Genomic DNA, 14,025 nt, shown 5'->3' with positions numbered 1-14,025 from the left:
CTGGGGTTTATGCAGTTTAAAGGTCTTCATATTTTGTTCATATATAGATTTTAAAGCTTCCAAATAAATATCTATTTATAAATTCACCACGTAAAGTTGCTGTAATTTAAATCAGCAAAGGAAAAAAAATATCTGTAAAAGCACTGGTGATTCCTATAATCCATTGTTTTCATAATAAACAGAAAAAAATAATCTGTCTAGTATACTTGGACTTCGAATCTTTTAATGCCAAGAAGATTCTTTGCTTATTCCATACTTTCACAGATTTATAGGTAAGTTTCTGAGAAGCCAAATATTGATAAAACCAATAAAATGAAATGTAACACAGATAGAGGTAAGTTAAGGATATTATTTATTTACGTCTTCAAAGAACTTATCTGCCTGTCCTTTCAGCAGTGTTATTACAAACATTGCCACAACAGACATGGGAAGTTGTTACTGCTCCTGTCTAAACACCATCTTTATTGAGCAATCTTAGTCCCTTACTGCAAGTTTATCTCTATATTTTAAAAATCTGTACTTCACTTAGGAGTTTCGCATTTTCATTTGGGAGAATGTTTTTAATGGAATGCTCTCACTTGAGAGAGTAGCTGCTGCATAAACCAGAATGGCAGTAACAGAAGATTGAAGGGGAAACCCTCGTAAACATTCCCTAACACAGCCAGCTTGGCTTGCAACAAGCCCCAACAAATCACAGGGCTCCACAGTCAGCAATTCATGATGCCCCTATTTATTGTTTTGAATAGTTCACTTTAGTTAAAGAAGAAAAAAAAAAAAAAAGAGATGAAAAATACATCAGCCTACACATATGGTTACTGAGAGTAAAAAGCTAATTAATATCTAAACCTTGTTTTAAACTTAGTAGTGAAGCGGTACGCAACTGGAGTGGAATGGCACTGATGCAGCACTTACTTATGGCACAGCTTTGGAAAAACACTTGCTGAGACTATCAAAATCTACACCTGAAACTTAAGCTTTTATATTCTACCAACTCTCACTTTTTTCCTATCCCATTAAATAATAAAAGGGGGGGGGGGGGGGAGTGCAGACATTGTCACTGCCGTATGTCTGTTATTGGCAAACACAGGAAATCATAAAAGACCTGATTTCAGTAAATCACAAACATCACATTCACTCCTAAGGAGCTGTCATTTACAAGGCTGCCACACTTCAGAGTATGAATGGTCTTCCCACAAAGCATCACCCATGATCACCTTTCCATTCTGATGAGAGAGGCCTGAATGTATGAACAACTATATTGTTCTTCCATAGTACTATTTTATTCTCAGGAATATTTTGCTATGTTTCAAAAAATCATTTCCCATTATACCCAAAAGTAAAAGGAAGCCAATACTGCCAATATGGAGACCAAGATACTGACTGGGAAACCTATCTTTTAGCTTATCTCCCAGACCTAGTCAGTAATGTCATTTACAGACTTTCAAAGAAGTAACAGCATACAAGTTTCTGATAAAGAATACTGCATGTCAGTCAGAGTCCAGAAAGCATCTAATTCTTGGGAAGCTGTAAATTTTTGACATACTGCTCAATTAAATAACATTGCTAAATTCAATACAAAGACTGTAGCAGTTATTGCAGGAAAAAAGAAAAGCAGTGCACTGGCAGGTAAAAGTACCTGATATTCTTTAAATAGCATACTAACAAATTAAGACACTGGGAACATTTTTTAAAAATAGAAATTCAGGTACCTTTTATTATTTAAAAGTGTTTTCAACTAGCATTATTTGTTTTTCAGTTATAAATGACACAGTAAAATGTAGATAAAACTAATCAGCAAATACATTTCACTTTTCAACGTTAATTCTCAGTAAACAAGGTTACGAAAATAGAAAGTTGAACACTGTAGGCATGCTTTTAAAATATTCACTACCCAATACACAATGATTTTGCAAACAATGTAGGATAGATAACTTTAACATGTTTTCATAGTTTGGTGGTTTGCAAATTCAGAAAATTATTCTACAAACGTTAGCATCAGGATCCCCAGAGAATTCAGAGTAATGCAACAAGCTAGAGCATGTAAAAGTGTGAATCTGGTGGAAAAAAAATCGGGAAAAAAACCCCAAACAAAAAAACCCAAAATCTATCAAGTATGTGATAAGAAGAAAAGAAAAACCACCCACGACCAAAGTTTACAGCATGTTCAATTCAATGTCTTCTCATAAAAGATTTTGCCACCAATAAATCGTTAAAGCATTACCTATTTCAGTTCTCATACTAAAAACATATGTGCAGACCCTGCCCCTCTATCGAAAAACAAAGAAGAAAATGAATGGACTAAAGGTATTTTCTAGTGAAGTGATAAGCCTGTTTCTTAGATAACATACTTCACCAAAAGAAAGTAACCTTTTGTAAAGTCAAGTGCTTTTTCATATTGTACTAGCATATAATGAGGAGAGAATCATGGTCTGAGAAACTGGCAGGTTGTAAAACACTCAGGCTGCCATGGATCTAAATCAACATTTACAAATTTTCACCAAACCAGAGGAAAATCACCACAATTCACAGAGTAGTGATAACATAAATGTGACTTTTTCCCCTCCTCCTAACTCTCTTCCATTTTTTGGGAGAGAAAAAAAAAAGCCAGGTGCCTTCATTTAAGAAACTAAGGCATTTCCTTTAACAGGCTTACTACCTGAATTAAATTAAATCATGAATTAAAGTGACAAAGACATAGAACATGGTGGAAAATTCATCTCTAAGAGATGTGGTGACAATAAACTACAATTAATTATAAATTTCCCTTAAAAGTCTGTATCCACTATGGAGAAAATTCTTTAAACATTATTTTTGCAACATATTTTTATCTTGGTCTCTTGTGCACAGGCCCCTACACTGTTTCTTCATTGCATTTGTACCATTGGTATTATCAGAAAAGACGAAGCCTCTGAAGTGCATCTTGTAGCAATTAAAAAAAAAATTCTTCTGTCAAGATTCTTAGTAGCTTGATAATAGTAGTCACACACTTTGAAACAACATGCATGAAGTGGATTATATTGACAGTAAATATTAAGTTCCAGTGCCTGGGGAGGGAATGTTTAATATGAAAATTTGCTGCATTTGCCTAAATTATTCTAAGGCTGAAATAGTTGTACTTCAGCATTCTCAAAGCTCCATCTATATTTTGCCTCAAGACAGATCACTTGAACATGACAGACTTCCAAAACTGTTTTTCTAGATCTTTTATCAGCCAGATATAAAGAGACTTTCAACGTTTTAATGACAGGGTTTTTTAACTGCAAAAGACAAATATCAAATTGCACGCCTGGCAGGTTTTTTCAAATGTCCTACTGAAAACACAACATTGCTTAAGCTTCACTTAAATATATAAATAAAACAAAACCTCCCAAACCCCATGAACTTGTTTGTATGAGCGGAAACTTCAAGCTACTTTGGAGGTTCCTATTGCTCCCATCTCTGCCTCTGATCAATAAAAGTTTGCAAAAATCACAGATATAAAATTATGATTAGGCTGAATTTGTGGCCCTCTTTAAATGACTTATTCAAAGAGGGAGAAAATGATACAAATTCAATGAATTCTGTAGGTTCTCTAGAGCAGGAATAATTAAAATACTTAAATTTTACCCATACAAATAACTAGTAGCAGAATCTTACCTTGATCAAATGGTTTACTTGGACTCCATGTACGAAAATAATCATCCTGGAGAGGGAGAAACAACCTACATTTAGTAAAATATAAGGAATCAATGTACACATGAAAAACTCACAGAATCATGAAAGACAGAAGATGTATACCAACCTCTACTTCCTAGAAAAGGCAAGCAGTAAAAAACAAATAAGAAAAAGATTACAGTCATCATAATGGGACAAATCACTTTATATAGAATAAAACTGCATAATTCAGAGGCCATTTGTACTCATTTAGTAAAAATGTTATTCAGTGTTACTTACTAGCATTTAGAATAGTAAAAGTACTTTTCACATTACTTACATAGGTAATGTTTCTAAAATTGCTTTTAAAATGTTACAGTATTTTTCCTGTACTTTAAGTTCTAACATACTGTAAAACTTAAAATTACATTTTCCATTCAAAGCTCCAAAGTCACCATCAATGAAACATAACTACATTTTAAAGAATGATACATGCATTTTAGAAAAGTACATATTAAGCTATGTAGTTTTCAACTGCACCACTTAAGAACTGTCATTAAATAAGTCTAATTAGCTCTATTTTCTACAAATCGTCTTCCTAAACATAAAATACCCCAATTATGTCATCAGCTGTATTATGCTGCAATTGCAAGAAGGAAAACCAAATAAATTGCTTTCAAGATTTTAAGAAATTTGACAATAAATTACAAACTCATAGCTGAGATTAAATAAATTTATCTGCACACCTCAGATAATAGATGGAGCAGAAAAAATACTAGAAATATTTATTATGTGTTACTTAACTTGTCTTCTCTAGAACAAAACATTAAAAGACTGTACCCAACAATTTAACGTCTGCATAAATTAAGGTTCACAAACTGCAGACTTGCAGCATAAAGCAGTTCCGTAGCACTTGCTAAAAGATGACCAAGACCACCATAAAGAAACTTAAATTTATAAAAACTGAACTACTGGGAAAATATGAGTCCTGCACAGTTGCCAAATTCACATAAGTACAACTTCAAAATGCACATCTTTAAAGGAAAGGGTACACTCTGGGTTTTAATACTTCAACAGTTTTACTGCAAAGGGAAAAAAAAAAAGGGAAAAAAAAATGGTTACAGCCTAAACTGCATTTCACTGATAATGTTTTATTTGTAAAATCGTTATGGGAATGTGTGCTTTGAACAAGGAAGAACGAAATCAGCAGAATCAGAAAGTGCAGAACAGAACCATAGTTCTGTACCAATACTTATGTATTCCTTTCCTCCAATGCTGCTCAGATTAACAATCTATGAATCAGTTTATGTTATTTCCCTCTAATTACTATTTTTTGAAATTAAATACTGAAAGGCATATAAAATATTTTTTTTTATAAATCATTCAAGAGACAAGCAGAAATTATTATAGTCTTTTCCAATTATATCCCTCCTAATTGTAACTATGGAGATGTTATTCCTGCCATGATGTTCAGGTCTGAGCCAGCTTTAATGCAACACTGTTCCATGAATCAAACCACACTGGCAAAACTTTCAATTCATGAAAAAACATGAAAGTAGTAGATTCTCTTTCTATTCCTACTAAATCAGTAATGTTTACCCACCATAAACCTATTCACAAAATATATTTATGTCCTGGCTTTGTCCAGGATAGAACTAATTTTCTTCTTAGTAGCTGGTACAGTGCTTTGTTTTGGATTTAGCATGAGAACAATGTTGATAACACACTGATGTTCCCATTGCTGCTGAGCAGGGCTTACTCTGTATCAAGGGCTTTTCCCTTTCCCGTGCCCTGCCAGTGAGGAGGGACATGAGAAGCCGGGAGGGAGCAGAGCCGGGACAGCTGACCCGGACCAGCCAAAGTCACGTTCCGTGCCACAGACCGTCGTGCTCAGTGTATAAACTGGGGGGGTTTCACCAGGGCCAGCCGATCACTGCCTGGGGAGGGCCTGGGCATCAGTCAGCAGGTCGTAAGCAACTGTATTTTGCAATAATTTTTTTTTTCTTTTGGGTTTTATTCCCCTCCCCCTGTCTCTCCATTCCATTACAATTCTTACTTTTATTTTCTTGTATTTCAATTATTATACTTATATATATGGGTTCTTACTGCAACCCATAAGTTTTACCTTTTTTCCCAGTTCTCTTCCCCATACCACCCCCACCCCAGTGTTATGGGTAAGCAAGCAGCTGCATGGTACTTAGTTGCCAGCTGGGATTAAATCACAGCAATTTATTATTAAAATGAAGAAAAGTTAGAATAACTAGAACATAAGGCTAATGAAGAAAAGTTAGAGTAACTAGAACATAAGGCTAATGACTAGAAGAGTAGTCATCCTGCTAGACAAAAATCCCTTCTAAGGCAAAGCACCTTGCATTATGTAAAGAAGAAAGTAGAAGTAGGGTTTGTATAAATTACAATGTTCCCAATTTGGCCTTAAACCAACCAGAAGATACATCAATTCTTGTTCATGGCCATACTGCTGACAACTTCACAGATCCCAAATATAACATCCCTCAGGCATTTCTAGAAGAGTCTTAGTTGACTGACTTCTGTCTACAAAGCCACTCCATACCTTTCTTGTTACCCTTCTCTGAATCTTCTCCAAGTCTACTTCTTAGATAGGGTATGACAAGAATTGCTCGGAGCATTCAAGATGAATCAGCACTACGCATCTATACACAACACAGTAACAACTACTTTGTTCTGTATTCTTCTCCCCATCATGCCCACTCCTCCATTTTCTTTTTAGGCTGAGAAAGCAGTTTTGTTTTTTTCGAATTGCACTATGGTTTAAATGGATTATAGTTTGCATGGAACTTTCCGTCTTAAATCCAAAATACATGTACCCAATATACCATATATATCTATACTGATTTTCCTGAAAATTTAATTTCTCATTCACTTGTTACTTAAAGTCCGTTACTGGATATTGTAAACAAAACCTTTAAGTGCCTGTAAAACCAAAATAAAATAGTTAATTGGTTCTCAGATTAAGTAAGGAAATTGCTTCAACAAATTGCAGTTCTACAATTTTACAAGTATTTCTAAAGCTATCTAACTTATCATATGTATAAGGACCTGGCTTCCTGTTACATTCAGACCTTTCCTGATCTTCAGTCAATAAGAGTTTGATTACTGTAATGTTCTTCAGAATATCATCAAGATGATTCAATAAATTGCAAAGCCTCGTTTTTCATGATTTTAATTTAAAATTAAAACCAGAATGAACAAATACAGGGTTTACAGTGAAGGCTGAGCTGCATCACAGCATCTCTAGCCAAATTATCCTTTAACAATCTATAAATGCAAAAGGTAATGCCTCAGGACAGAACTATGACTTCTGATTTTCTTCAGAGGCTTCACTGCTTTAGTCCTGAGCATATTAAAGGGCAGGTTGCAAAAGCATAGAGAATAAAGTCACAATTTTTTTTACGGTAACCATACCATTTTTCAAACACTTTCTAGCTAAAGGTATCCAGGCATTTTAAATAGAAACATCCTTACTGCTCTACTTGAAACTACGTGAAATGTCAGTAACTCTTTCAAGTTTTTCTCTGAAAGACACATAAAACACTTCTAATACCTATGTATCATGGAGTTTAATATCCATGCCTTAAAATTATGCGTGTTTAAGCATTATGGTCAGTAAGGGTCATTCATAGTGATGAAGTATTTCTAAGAACTGAAGTTACACTTACTACAATTACATAAGCACTTTGAGACTAATAAATATTTTTTCCTGAAAATGGATTACCTTAAAAAAATATCACGTATGTACTGTGAAAATCTAACAGCCTTAAGAAAGGATTCAAAATAACCACAAGCAGCTTAATCAGAAAAGCTTTTCAAAACAAGGTGGGGGAAGTATTTTGCCTTGAACACTTTCATTGGTTCTTTTCAGACTTCTATATTCTGCTATGTTCTTCTACCTTCATTCTTAAAAAAGCAGGTCTTATATGAGTTTTAAGAAATACACATTTAAGTACAGTAAAAGAAAAAGACTAACTGGAAAAAATCGTATCTGACAATGTAGCTATGCAACAAAAGTTTTCAGCTTTCAATACAGATACCAAAATATGAACCTATTAATTTTCTTTACTTGTGTACAGCATTTGTTACAGCATTTCATTGATAGTTCCTCTCCAACTGTTTCTGAAGACGCTGCCACATACCGCTGACATCACTTGAATTATTATCCAACAGAAATTTATGTTGCTAAAGAACAGAATGGTACATGGTAGATATAATGAGCTTGACTCAGAGAACATCAGGCGTCCTACAGCAAGAAACACAGTTTCCAAACAAGTATTTTCAGACCAAGGTACACCTTAAAAAAAAATGAATAAAGCAAATCCAGCCCTTGTTTCATGTATTATGGGCTACACAATAAAAGCCAACATATTAGAATCAAAGTTGATTTACGTCAGAGAATGCACTTAAATGGAAGCAGTTTCCTGAATTCATAATTATTTTTATACTTCACCCAAGTATAACTTCACTACTAAAGCAAAGGCTGTATAACAGAAATATTAATTGTGCCACTTACAAAGTACCAACTCAGGGAAAAGTTGTTCAACGTGAGATACTGCTTCATATATACTGCCCTTGCAAGAAACAATACTTCTAACAGTCACCAAGGCAGGAAAGAGACAAGGTTCCCTGAACTATATTGACCACCAAACTAAATTCTGCCCATACAAAATTGCAAATCTTATACAGTTTATCAAAATTTAAAAAATACATTTTACTACTGGCCTCCCTATTCCTACACAGAGGGATAAGTTTGTTTTTATCAAAGAGGAGCTTCATATTCCACTCTGCAGATGGACTTGAAATCATATTTTGACAAGGCATCTCATAAGGTCTATAAGGATTTTGTGAGGTTATGCATGCAAGGATGGAGATTAGAGAGGTGAAAGCTCAGCTAGAACTCAGGCTGGCCACTGCTGTAGAAGATAACAAAAAATGTTTTTACGAATATATTAGAAGCAAAAGGAGGGCCAAGGATAATCTGCATCCTTTATTGGATGCACGGAGAACATTGCCACAAAGGATGAGGAAAAAGCTGAGGTACTTAATGCTTTCTTTACCTCAGTCTTTAATAGCAAGACCAGTTGTTCCTTGAGGGTACTCAGCCCCCTGAGCTGGAAGACAGGTATGAGGAGCAGAATGAAGTCCCTACAGTGCAGGAGGAAATGGTTAGTGACCTGCTGCTCTGCTTGGACACACACAAATCTATGGGGCCAGATGGGATCCACCCGAGGGCATTGAGGGAGCTGATAGAGGAACTCTCCAAGCCACTCTCCATCATTTATCAACAGCTCTGGCAAACTGGGGAGGTCCCAGAAGACTGGAAGTTAGCCAGTGTGACCCCCATCTACAAAAAGGGCAAGAAGGAGGATCTGTGGAACTCCAGGGCTGTCAGCCTGACCTCGGTGCCAGGGAAGGTGATGGAGCAGGTCACCCCGAGCGCCATCACACAGCACGTGCAGCACAGCTGGGGGGTCGGGCCCAGCCAGCCTGGGCTGATGAAAGGCAGGTCCTGCTGGATGAACCTGGTCTCCTTCTAGAAGATGACCCACCTAGTGGATGAATGGAAAGGCTGTGGGTATTGTCCACCTGGACTAAGTAAAACCTTTTACACCATTTCCCACAGCATTGTCCTGGAGAAACTGGCTGCTCACGACTGGGGCAGGTGGGCTCTGTGCTGGGTAAAAAGCTGGCTGGATGGCTGAGCCCAGAGTGGTGGTGAGTGGGGTTACACCCAGCTGGTGGCTGGTCACACGCGGTGTCCCCAGGGCTCCGTGCTGGGGCCCGTTCAGTGTCTTTATGGAGGGCCTGGCTGAGGGGATGGAGCGCACCCTCAGCCAGTTTGCAGATGGCCCCCAGCTGGGCGGGAGTGTTGGTCGGCCTGAGGGCAGGAGGCTCTGCAGAGGGTCTGGGCAGGCTGCACCGATGGGCCGAGGCCACTGTACGAGGTTCCACCAGGCTCAGTGCCGGGCCCTGCCCTTGGGTCACAGCAACCCCCCGCAGCGCTCCAGGCTGGGGGAGAGCGGCTGGGCAGGGCCTGGGGGGAAAGGGCCTGGGGGTGCTGGCTGGCAGCCGGCTGGGCAGGAGCCAGCAGGGTGCCCAGGTGGCCAGGAAGGCCGGCAGCGTCCTGGCTGGTGGCTGAAACGGTGTGGCCAGCGGGGCAAGGGCAGTGACCGTCCCCCTGCGCTCGGCACTGGTGAGGCCGCACCTCAGGTACCGAGTTCAGGTTTGGGCCCCTCGCTGCAAGAGGGACAGGGAGGTGCTGGAGCGTGTCCAGGGACGGGCAGCGAGGCTGGTGAGGCGTCTGGAGCACAAGTCTTGTCAGGGGTGGCTGAGGGAACCGGGGTGTTCAGCCTGGAGAAAAGGAGGCTTGGGGGGGCCTCATTGCTGCCTACAGCTGCCCGAGAGGGGGTTGTAGGTCTCTTCTTCCAGACAGCAAGTGACAGGACAGGAGGAAATGGCCTCAAGTTGTGCCAGGGAAGGTTTATATTGGATATTAGGAAAAATGTTTTCAACTGAAAGGGCTGTCATACACTGTAGCAGGCTGCCCAGTGAGGTAGTGGAGTCACCATCCCTGGAAGTGTTTAAAAAAATGCATATATGCAGTGCTTCAGTTTAGTGGAGGACTTGGCAGTCCTAGGTTAATAGTTGGACTTCATGATCTTAAAGATCTTTCCTAACCTAAATGATTCTATAATTCTATTCTATGATTCTATGAATCTCAGAAACATAAGCCTTTCAGGCTGCACATGCTTCCTGATAAAACTAAAAACCTACGGTATTAGATTTAGATTTTTTCCTTGCTGCTATTAACCATGAAACTATTCTCTTGTTTATAACTGCAAGGACTTCTTAATGGGTTTTCTATTCCATTTCTTGTATATTCATGTCAAGTACATACATCTGCTTCTCATCTGATCTGGAATCTCCTTACTTCTTTTAGGCTCGGTCTTTGCTGTTTGATAGCTATGTTATTTTCAGACTCCACCTCAACAAATCAACTGAATCGAGCCAACAATTCCACACCATAGCCCTCCACTTGCTTCAAGCTCACTTCTGCACCAGACAAGCCCATGAGGTATCTCCCCTTCACATCTTTGCATGTCTCAAATAGCAGAGGGTTTGACTCATCTGCACCAAACCTTCCTAGTGACCCTTAAATGTATTTACATTCTAAGTCTCTCTGAAAGAGCTGTAGTAGGCTTCTCAGCTGATACTTCTGTCCCAACCTCCTTCCAGTGCTGGAAAAAGAAAGTTAGCACCAACAGTGGGCAGATTTTTTTTCCCCACTTAGATCTTGCTCCAGAACCTTCAGCCTAATGTCAGCAAGATTGCCATTACCCTGTAGAGCCTTTAAATTGCTGGTTACCTGGAGAAGTGTTACAGCAATAAAAAGAAGAGACACCGTCAACATTTCCATCATATGGGAAATCTACCACTCCTAAACACTGCAGTTTCCACAAACAAACGAGGGCCACAGGCAGCACACACAAAATAACTGAGATACTCCAACCACATCTAACAAGAGTACTACCCCAAAACATAAACCATAGTTGGGGAAGTCTAAGTTACACCATGAAAATGCATCATGCTTGTGTACTGGGAAATTCAACCTGAAATTTGATACTGCTAGAATCCTCATCCAGAATACAGACATGTTCTTCAGCAGCATGTGGATACCTATCTGCTTATCAGCTATTTTCATCTCTGATGAAAGATCCGGTGTCTGCCCAAACATCTGATCTATTATAAGCCACATGAGCACTCTGTCCTATACATGTGGAGCATTAGTTTAGCCAGTTAACTGCAGGATAGTGCATTCAAAGCAATAAGATAGCTACCACACTCCCCAACACCGTAATTACTATCACAGCATTTTATGTGTCTCAGAACATCTGTGAGGGAAAGAAGCCTGGATGGACCATGTGCTCCTGCACACATTTTTTTACTAATTGTCCCAGATGCATTCAATAGGTTGCTTCATCTGTAGGACAATATGCACATACCTTACATGATGGATGGAACTAAGAACCTGCAGTAGAACTAGGAGCAGAACTAGCTCAAAGAGGGCAGGGACTGCTTACCTAGACAATTTTTTGGCTCTCTACTCTTTTAAACATGATCCACCTGGCCTCATCAGCTGAGATACCTCTTATGCTTCCCACGAAGCCACCTTTAAGGATTCTTTTCTAACACTCCAAAGCAGCACAGAGGAAAAACCCTTCTTTAGTGAAAAAAAAGGTTTAATTAAAAAAAAAAAAAAGCCAGATTTATTACTTGGACTTGAGAAATAAGAAAAAACAAAGTCTAGAAGATTTGCACAAGCTCACATAGAAAGGTGAATACAGCCAGATTTGACTCCTTTTCCCCAGATTAATTTTCCCATTAGAAATATAATTAGTTTAGCCAAAACGAGCAGAAGTAGTTCAGTGCATGAAATATGTCAGACACAGATAAAGGCAGTGCAACTTCACATCCAGTACTTCTGGGAATTAGATAAACTTAAAGATCAGTTTAGGAAGTCAAAGAATCAATACAAGAAGAACTCCAGAATAATGAACCACCACAGACATACCAGCATTGCTTCTCTGGTAGTGAAGAACCTAAACACCTGTAGCTAGACTTAGCCTTGCAAACTCCTTCCCTACTTGTTTGACACCTAGCCTGCCTGAGTGGGATGCTGGAGTGTCAGGTGGAAGGATGCTAGTTTGCTGTTCAATGCAAGTCTCCAGGGAGGCTGATGCCAGCCTCCTCTGCTGTTCCAGACTCCTGGACCATGCCACCCCTGAGGCCTATATTCACAGGGCTGGCAAAGAACAATTAGAATCAATAGCTGCTTCCAACAATTCTGGCACTCAACTCCCCACATCAATGTTTATCCCACTCCCTTTCTTTGCCTCAAGCTTCTAGCACCATTGATGAGGTTGGGCTAAGAGCCACCACTTTTCAGCCCTCTCTCTCCGTGTTTCACAGATCTCATTCACTAAGATTTCTGTGGAGGCTGTCTATTTGGTACCAGCAGCATTACTAACAGCAGGGTTGAATAGCACAGTATTGAAACAATTTGCCAAGAAATACCAAATGCTCACTAAAGCTTATATTCAGAAACACTGAGAAAATGCTGGAAAATGTTTTGAAAAGGAAGGAATTAGTATCAAAGCATGAACACTTTAAGCTTCTAATCTAATCCCTAATTAATTTCTCACTGTGAATAACAAAAAAAAAAAAGAACACAAAACACAACAATGAACCATCTTTTCACTGCAAACACACACAATAAGTTTTGGCCACGCTCCTCCTATTATGCTGTCAAGATTCAACTTGTGAGGATGGCCTTAAAACAGGTTTCTTAGCCTACAGAAATTATAGCCTAGACTGTTAGACTATAAAATCTGTGGTCTTAACAGGTGAGAGGAGTCAAAAACAGATGACATATGAGGTAGGTGGCCATCTCTGGGACTTTCACATGCTTGCTCATAAGGGTCATTACCCAATTTCCTCAGGTGACTTCACTAATGCACAAGCCGTCGGCAACAAGGGCAAAACTTACTCCCTGACCTTTGCATACAATGGCACAGTGGAGAAGGACAACCAACCATGGCAGAACAGTAGTAGACTATACAGAGAGATTGGATCACATCTATGGGACTGGGCAAAATTTACCCAAGCGTGTTGAAAGAGATGGCCGATACAATCGTGACACTATGGTTTATATCTATGAAAAATGGTAGACCGTATCAGGGAACTAGTAAAAAAGCTAATAAAATGTAAAAAAGTAGATGGAGGGAACTACAGGCCAGGCAGCCTCACCTCAGTTCCTGTATGATCAATGGAAAAATGTCCTCTTTGAGTCCTTTACCATGCACATGACAGATAAGAATACTCAGTGCAGACCCACCAAGGATTTACAGTGCTTGACCAGCCACAATGCCTCCTATAACGAAAAAAGCTTTGTCAACAAGGGGAGAATGGTAGGTGTAGCAAACCTTCACTTTACTAAGGCTTTTCATAATAGTGTCCCATAGGGCATTCAATTGGAAGCTGAGGAAGTAATGGCTGGACAGTTAAGTGGGTTGAAATTTGATTACATTGGTGGTCAAAAGCTTTGCATCCAGCCGGTGTCCCACTAATGGCCAAAGCACCCCAGAGTCAATTCTAGGGATCATCTTGTTTAACATCTTCAGTAACAACCTGGATGGTAACACAAAGCATGCCATAAACAACTGAACTAGCTGAAGCAGATGACAATGAACAGCAAAGGCTTAATCCAGAGAGAACACTAACTTGAGGGTTTGTCCAGCTGAAAAATGAGTTTCAATAAGAATTCAAAAGTTCTGAATCTAGGAAAGAATAACTAGGAAG

The 14,025-nt window shown here is 39.1% G+C and overlaps 1 protein-coding gene across 3 annotated transcripts in view; it reads right to left on the bottom strand.

Annotated features, from left to right (window-relative positions):
- The window catches only part of SPOCK3 (SPARC (osteonectin), cwcv and kazal like domains proteoglycan 3), a 212,383-nt gene that overhangs the window by 125,122 nt on the left and 73,236 nt on the right, over window positions 1-14,025 (bottom strand). The window contains exons 3-4 of one of the 3 annotated variants that reach the window (XM_037377278.1): window positions 3,782-3,790; window positions 3,637-3,682 (exon numbers count right to left, since the gene is read on the bottom strand). In XM_037377278.1, the coding sequence (XP_037233175.1) occupies window positions 3,637-3,682; window positions 3,782-3,790 (55 nt within the window). Of the gene's footprint in view, window positions 1-3,636; window positions 3,683-3,781; window positions 3,791-14,025 lie in introns of those variants that run through there. The other 2 variants (XM_037377287.1, XM_037377295.1) reach the window with 2 other exon arrangements.

The sequence above is a fragment of the Falco rusticolus genome, chromosome 1, assembly GCF_015220075.1.
Source record: "Falco rusticolus isolate bFalRus1 chromosome 1, bFalRus1.pri, whole genome shotgun sequence".
Taxonomy (NCBI): Eukaryota; Metazoa; Chordata; class Aves; order Falconiformes; family Falconidae; genus Falco; species Falco rusticolus.
Note: the sequence above shows the minus strand (reverse complement) of the source record. Positions and strands in the feature narration are given on the sequence as shown.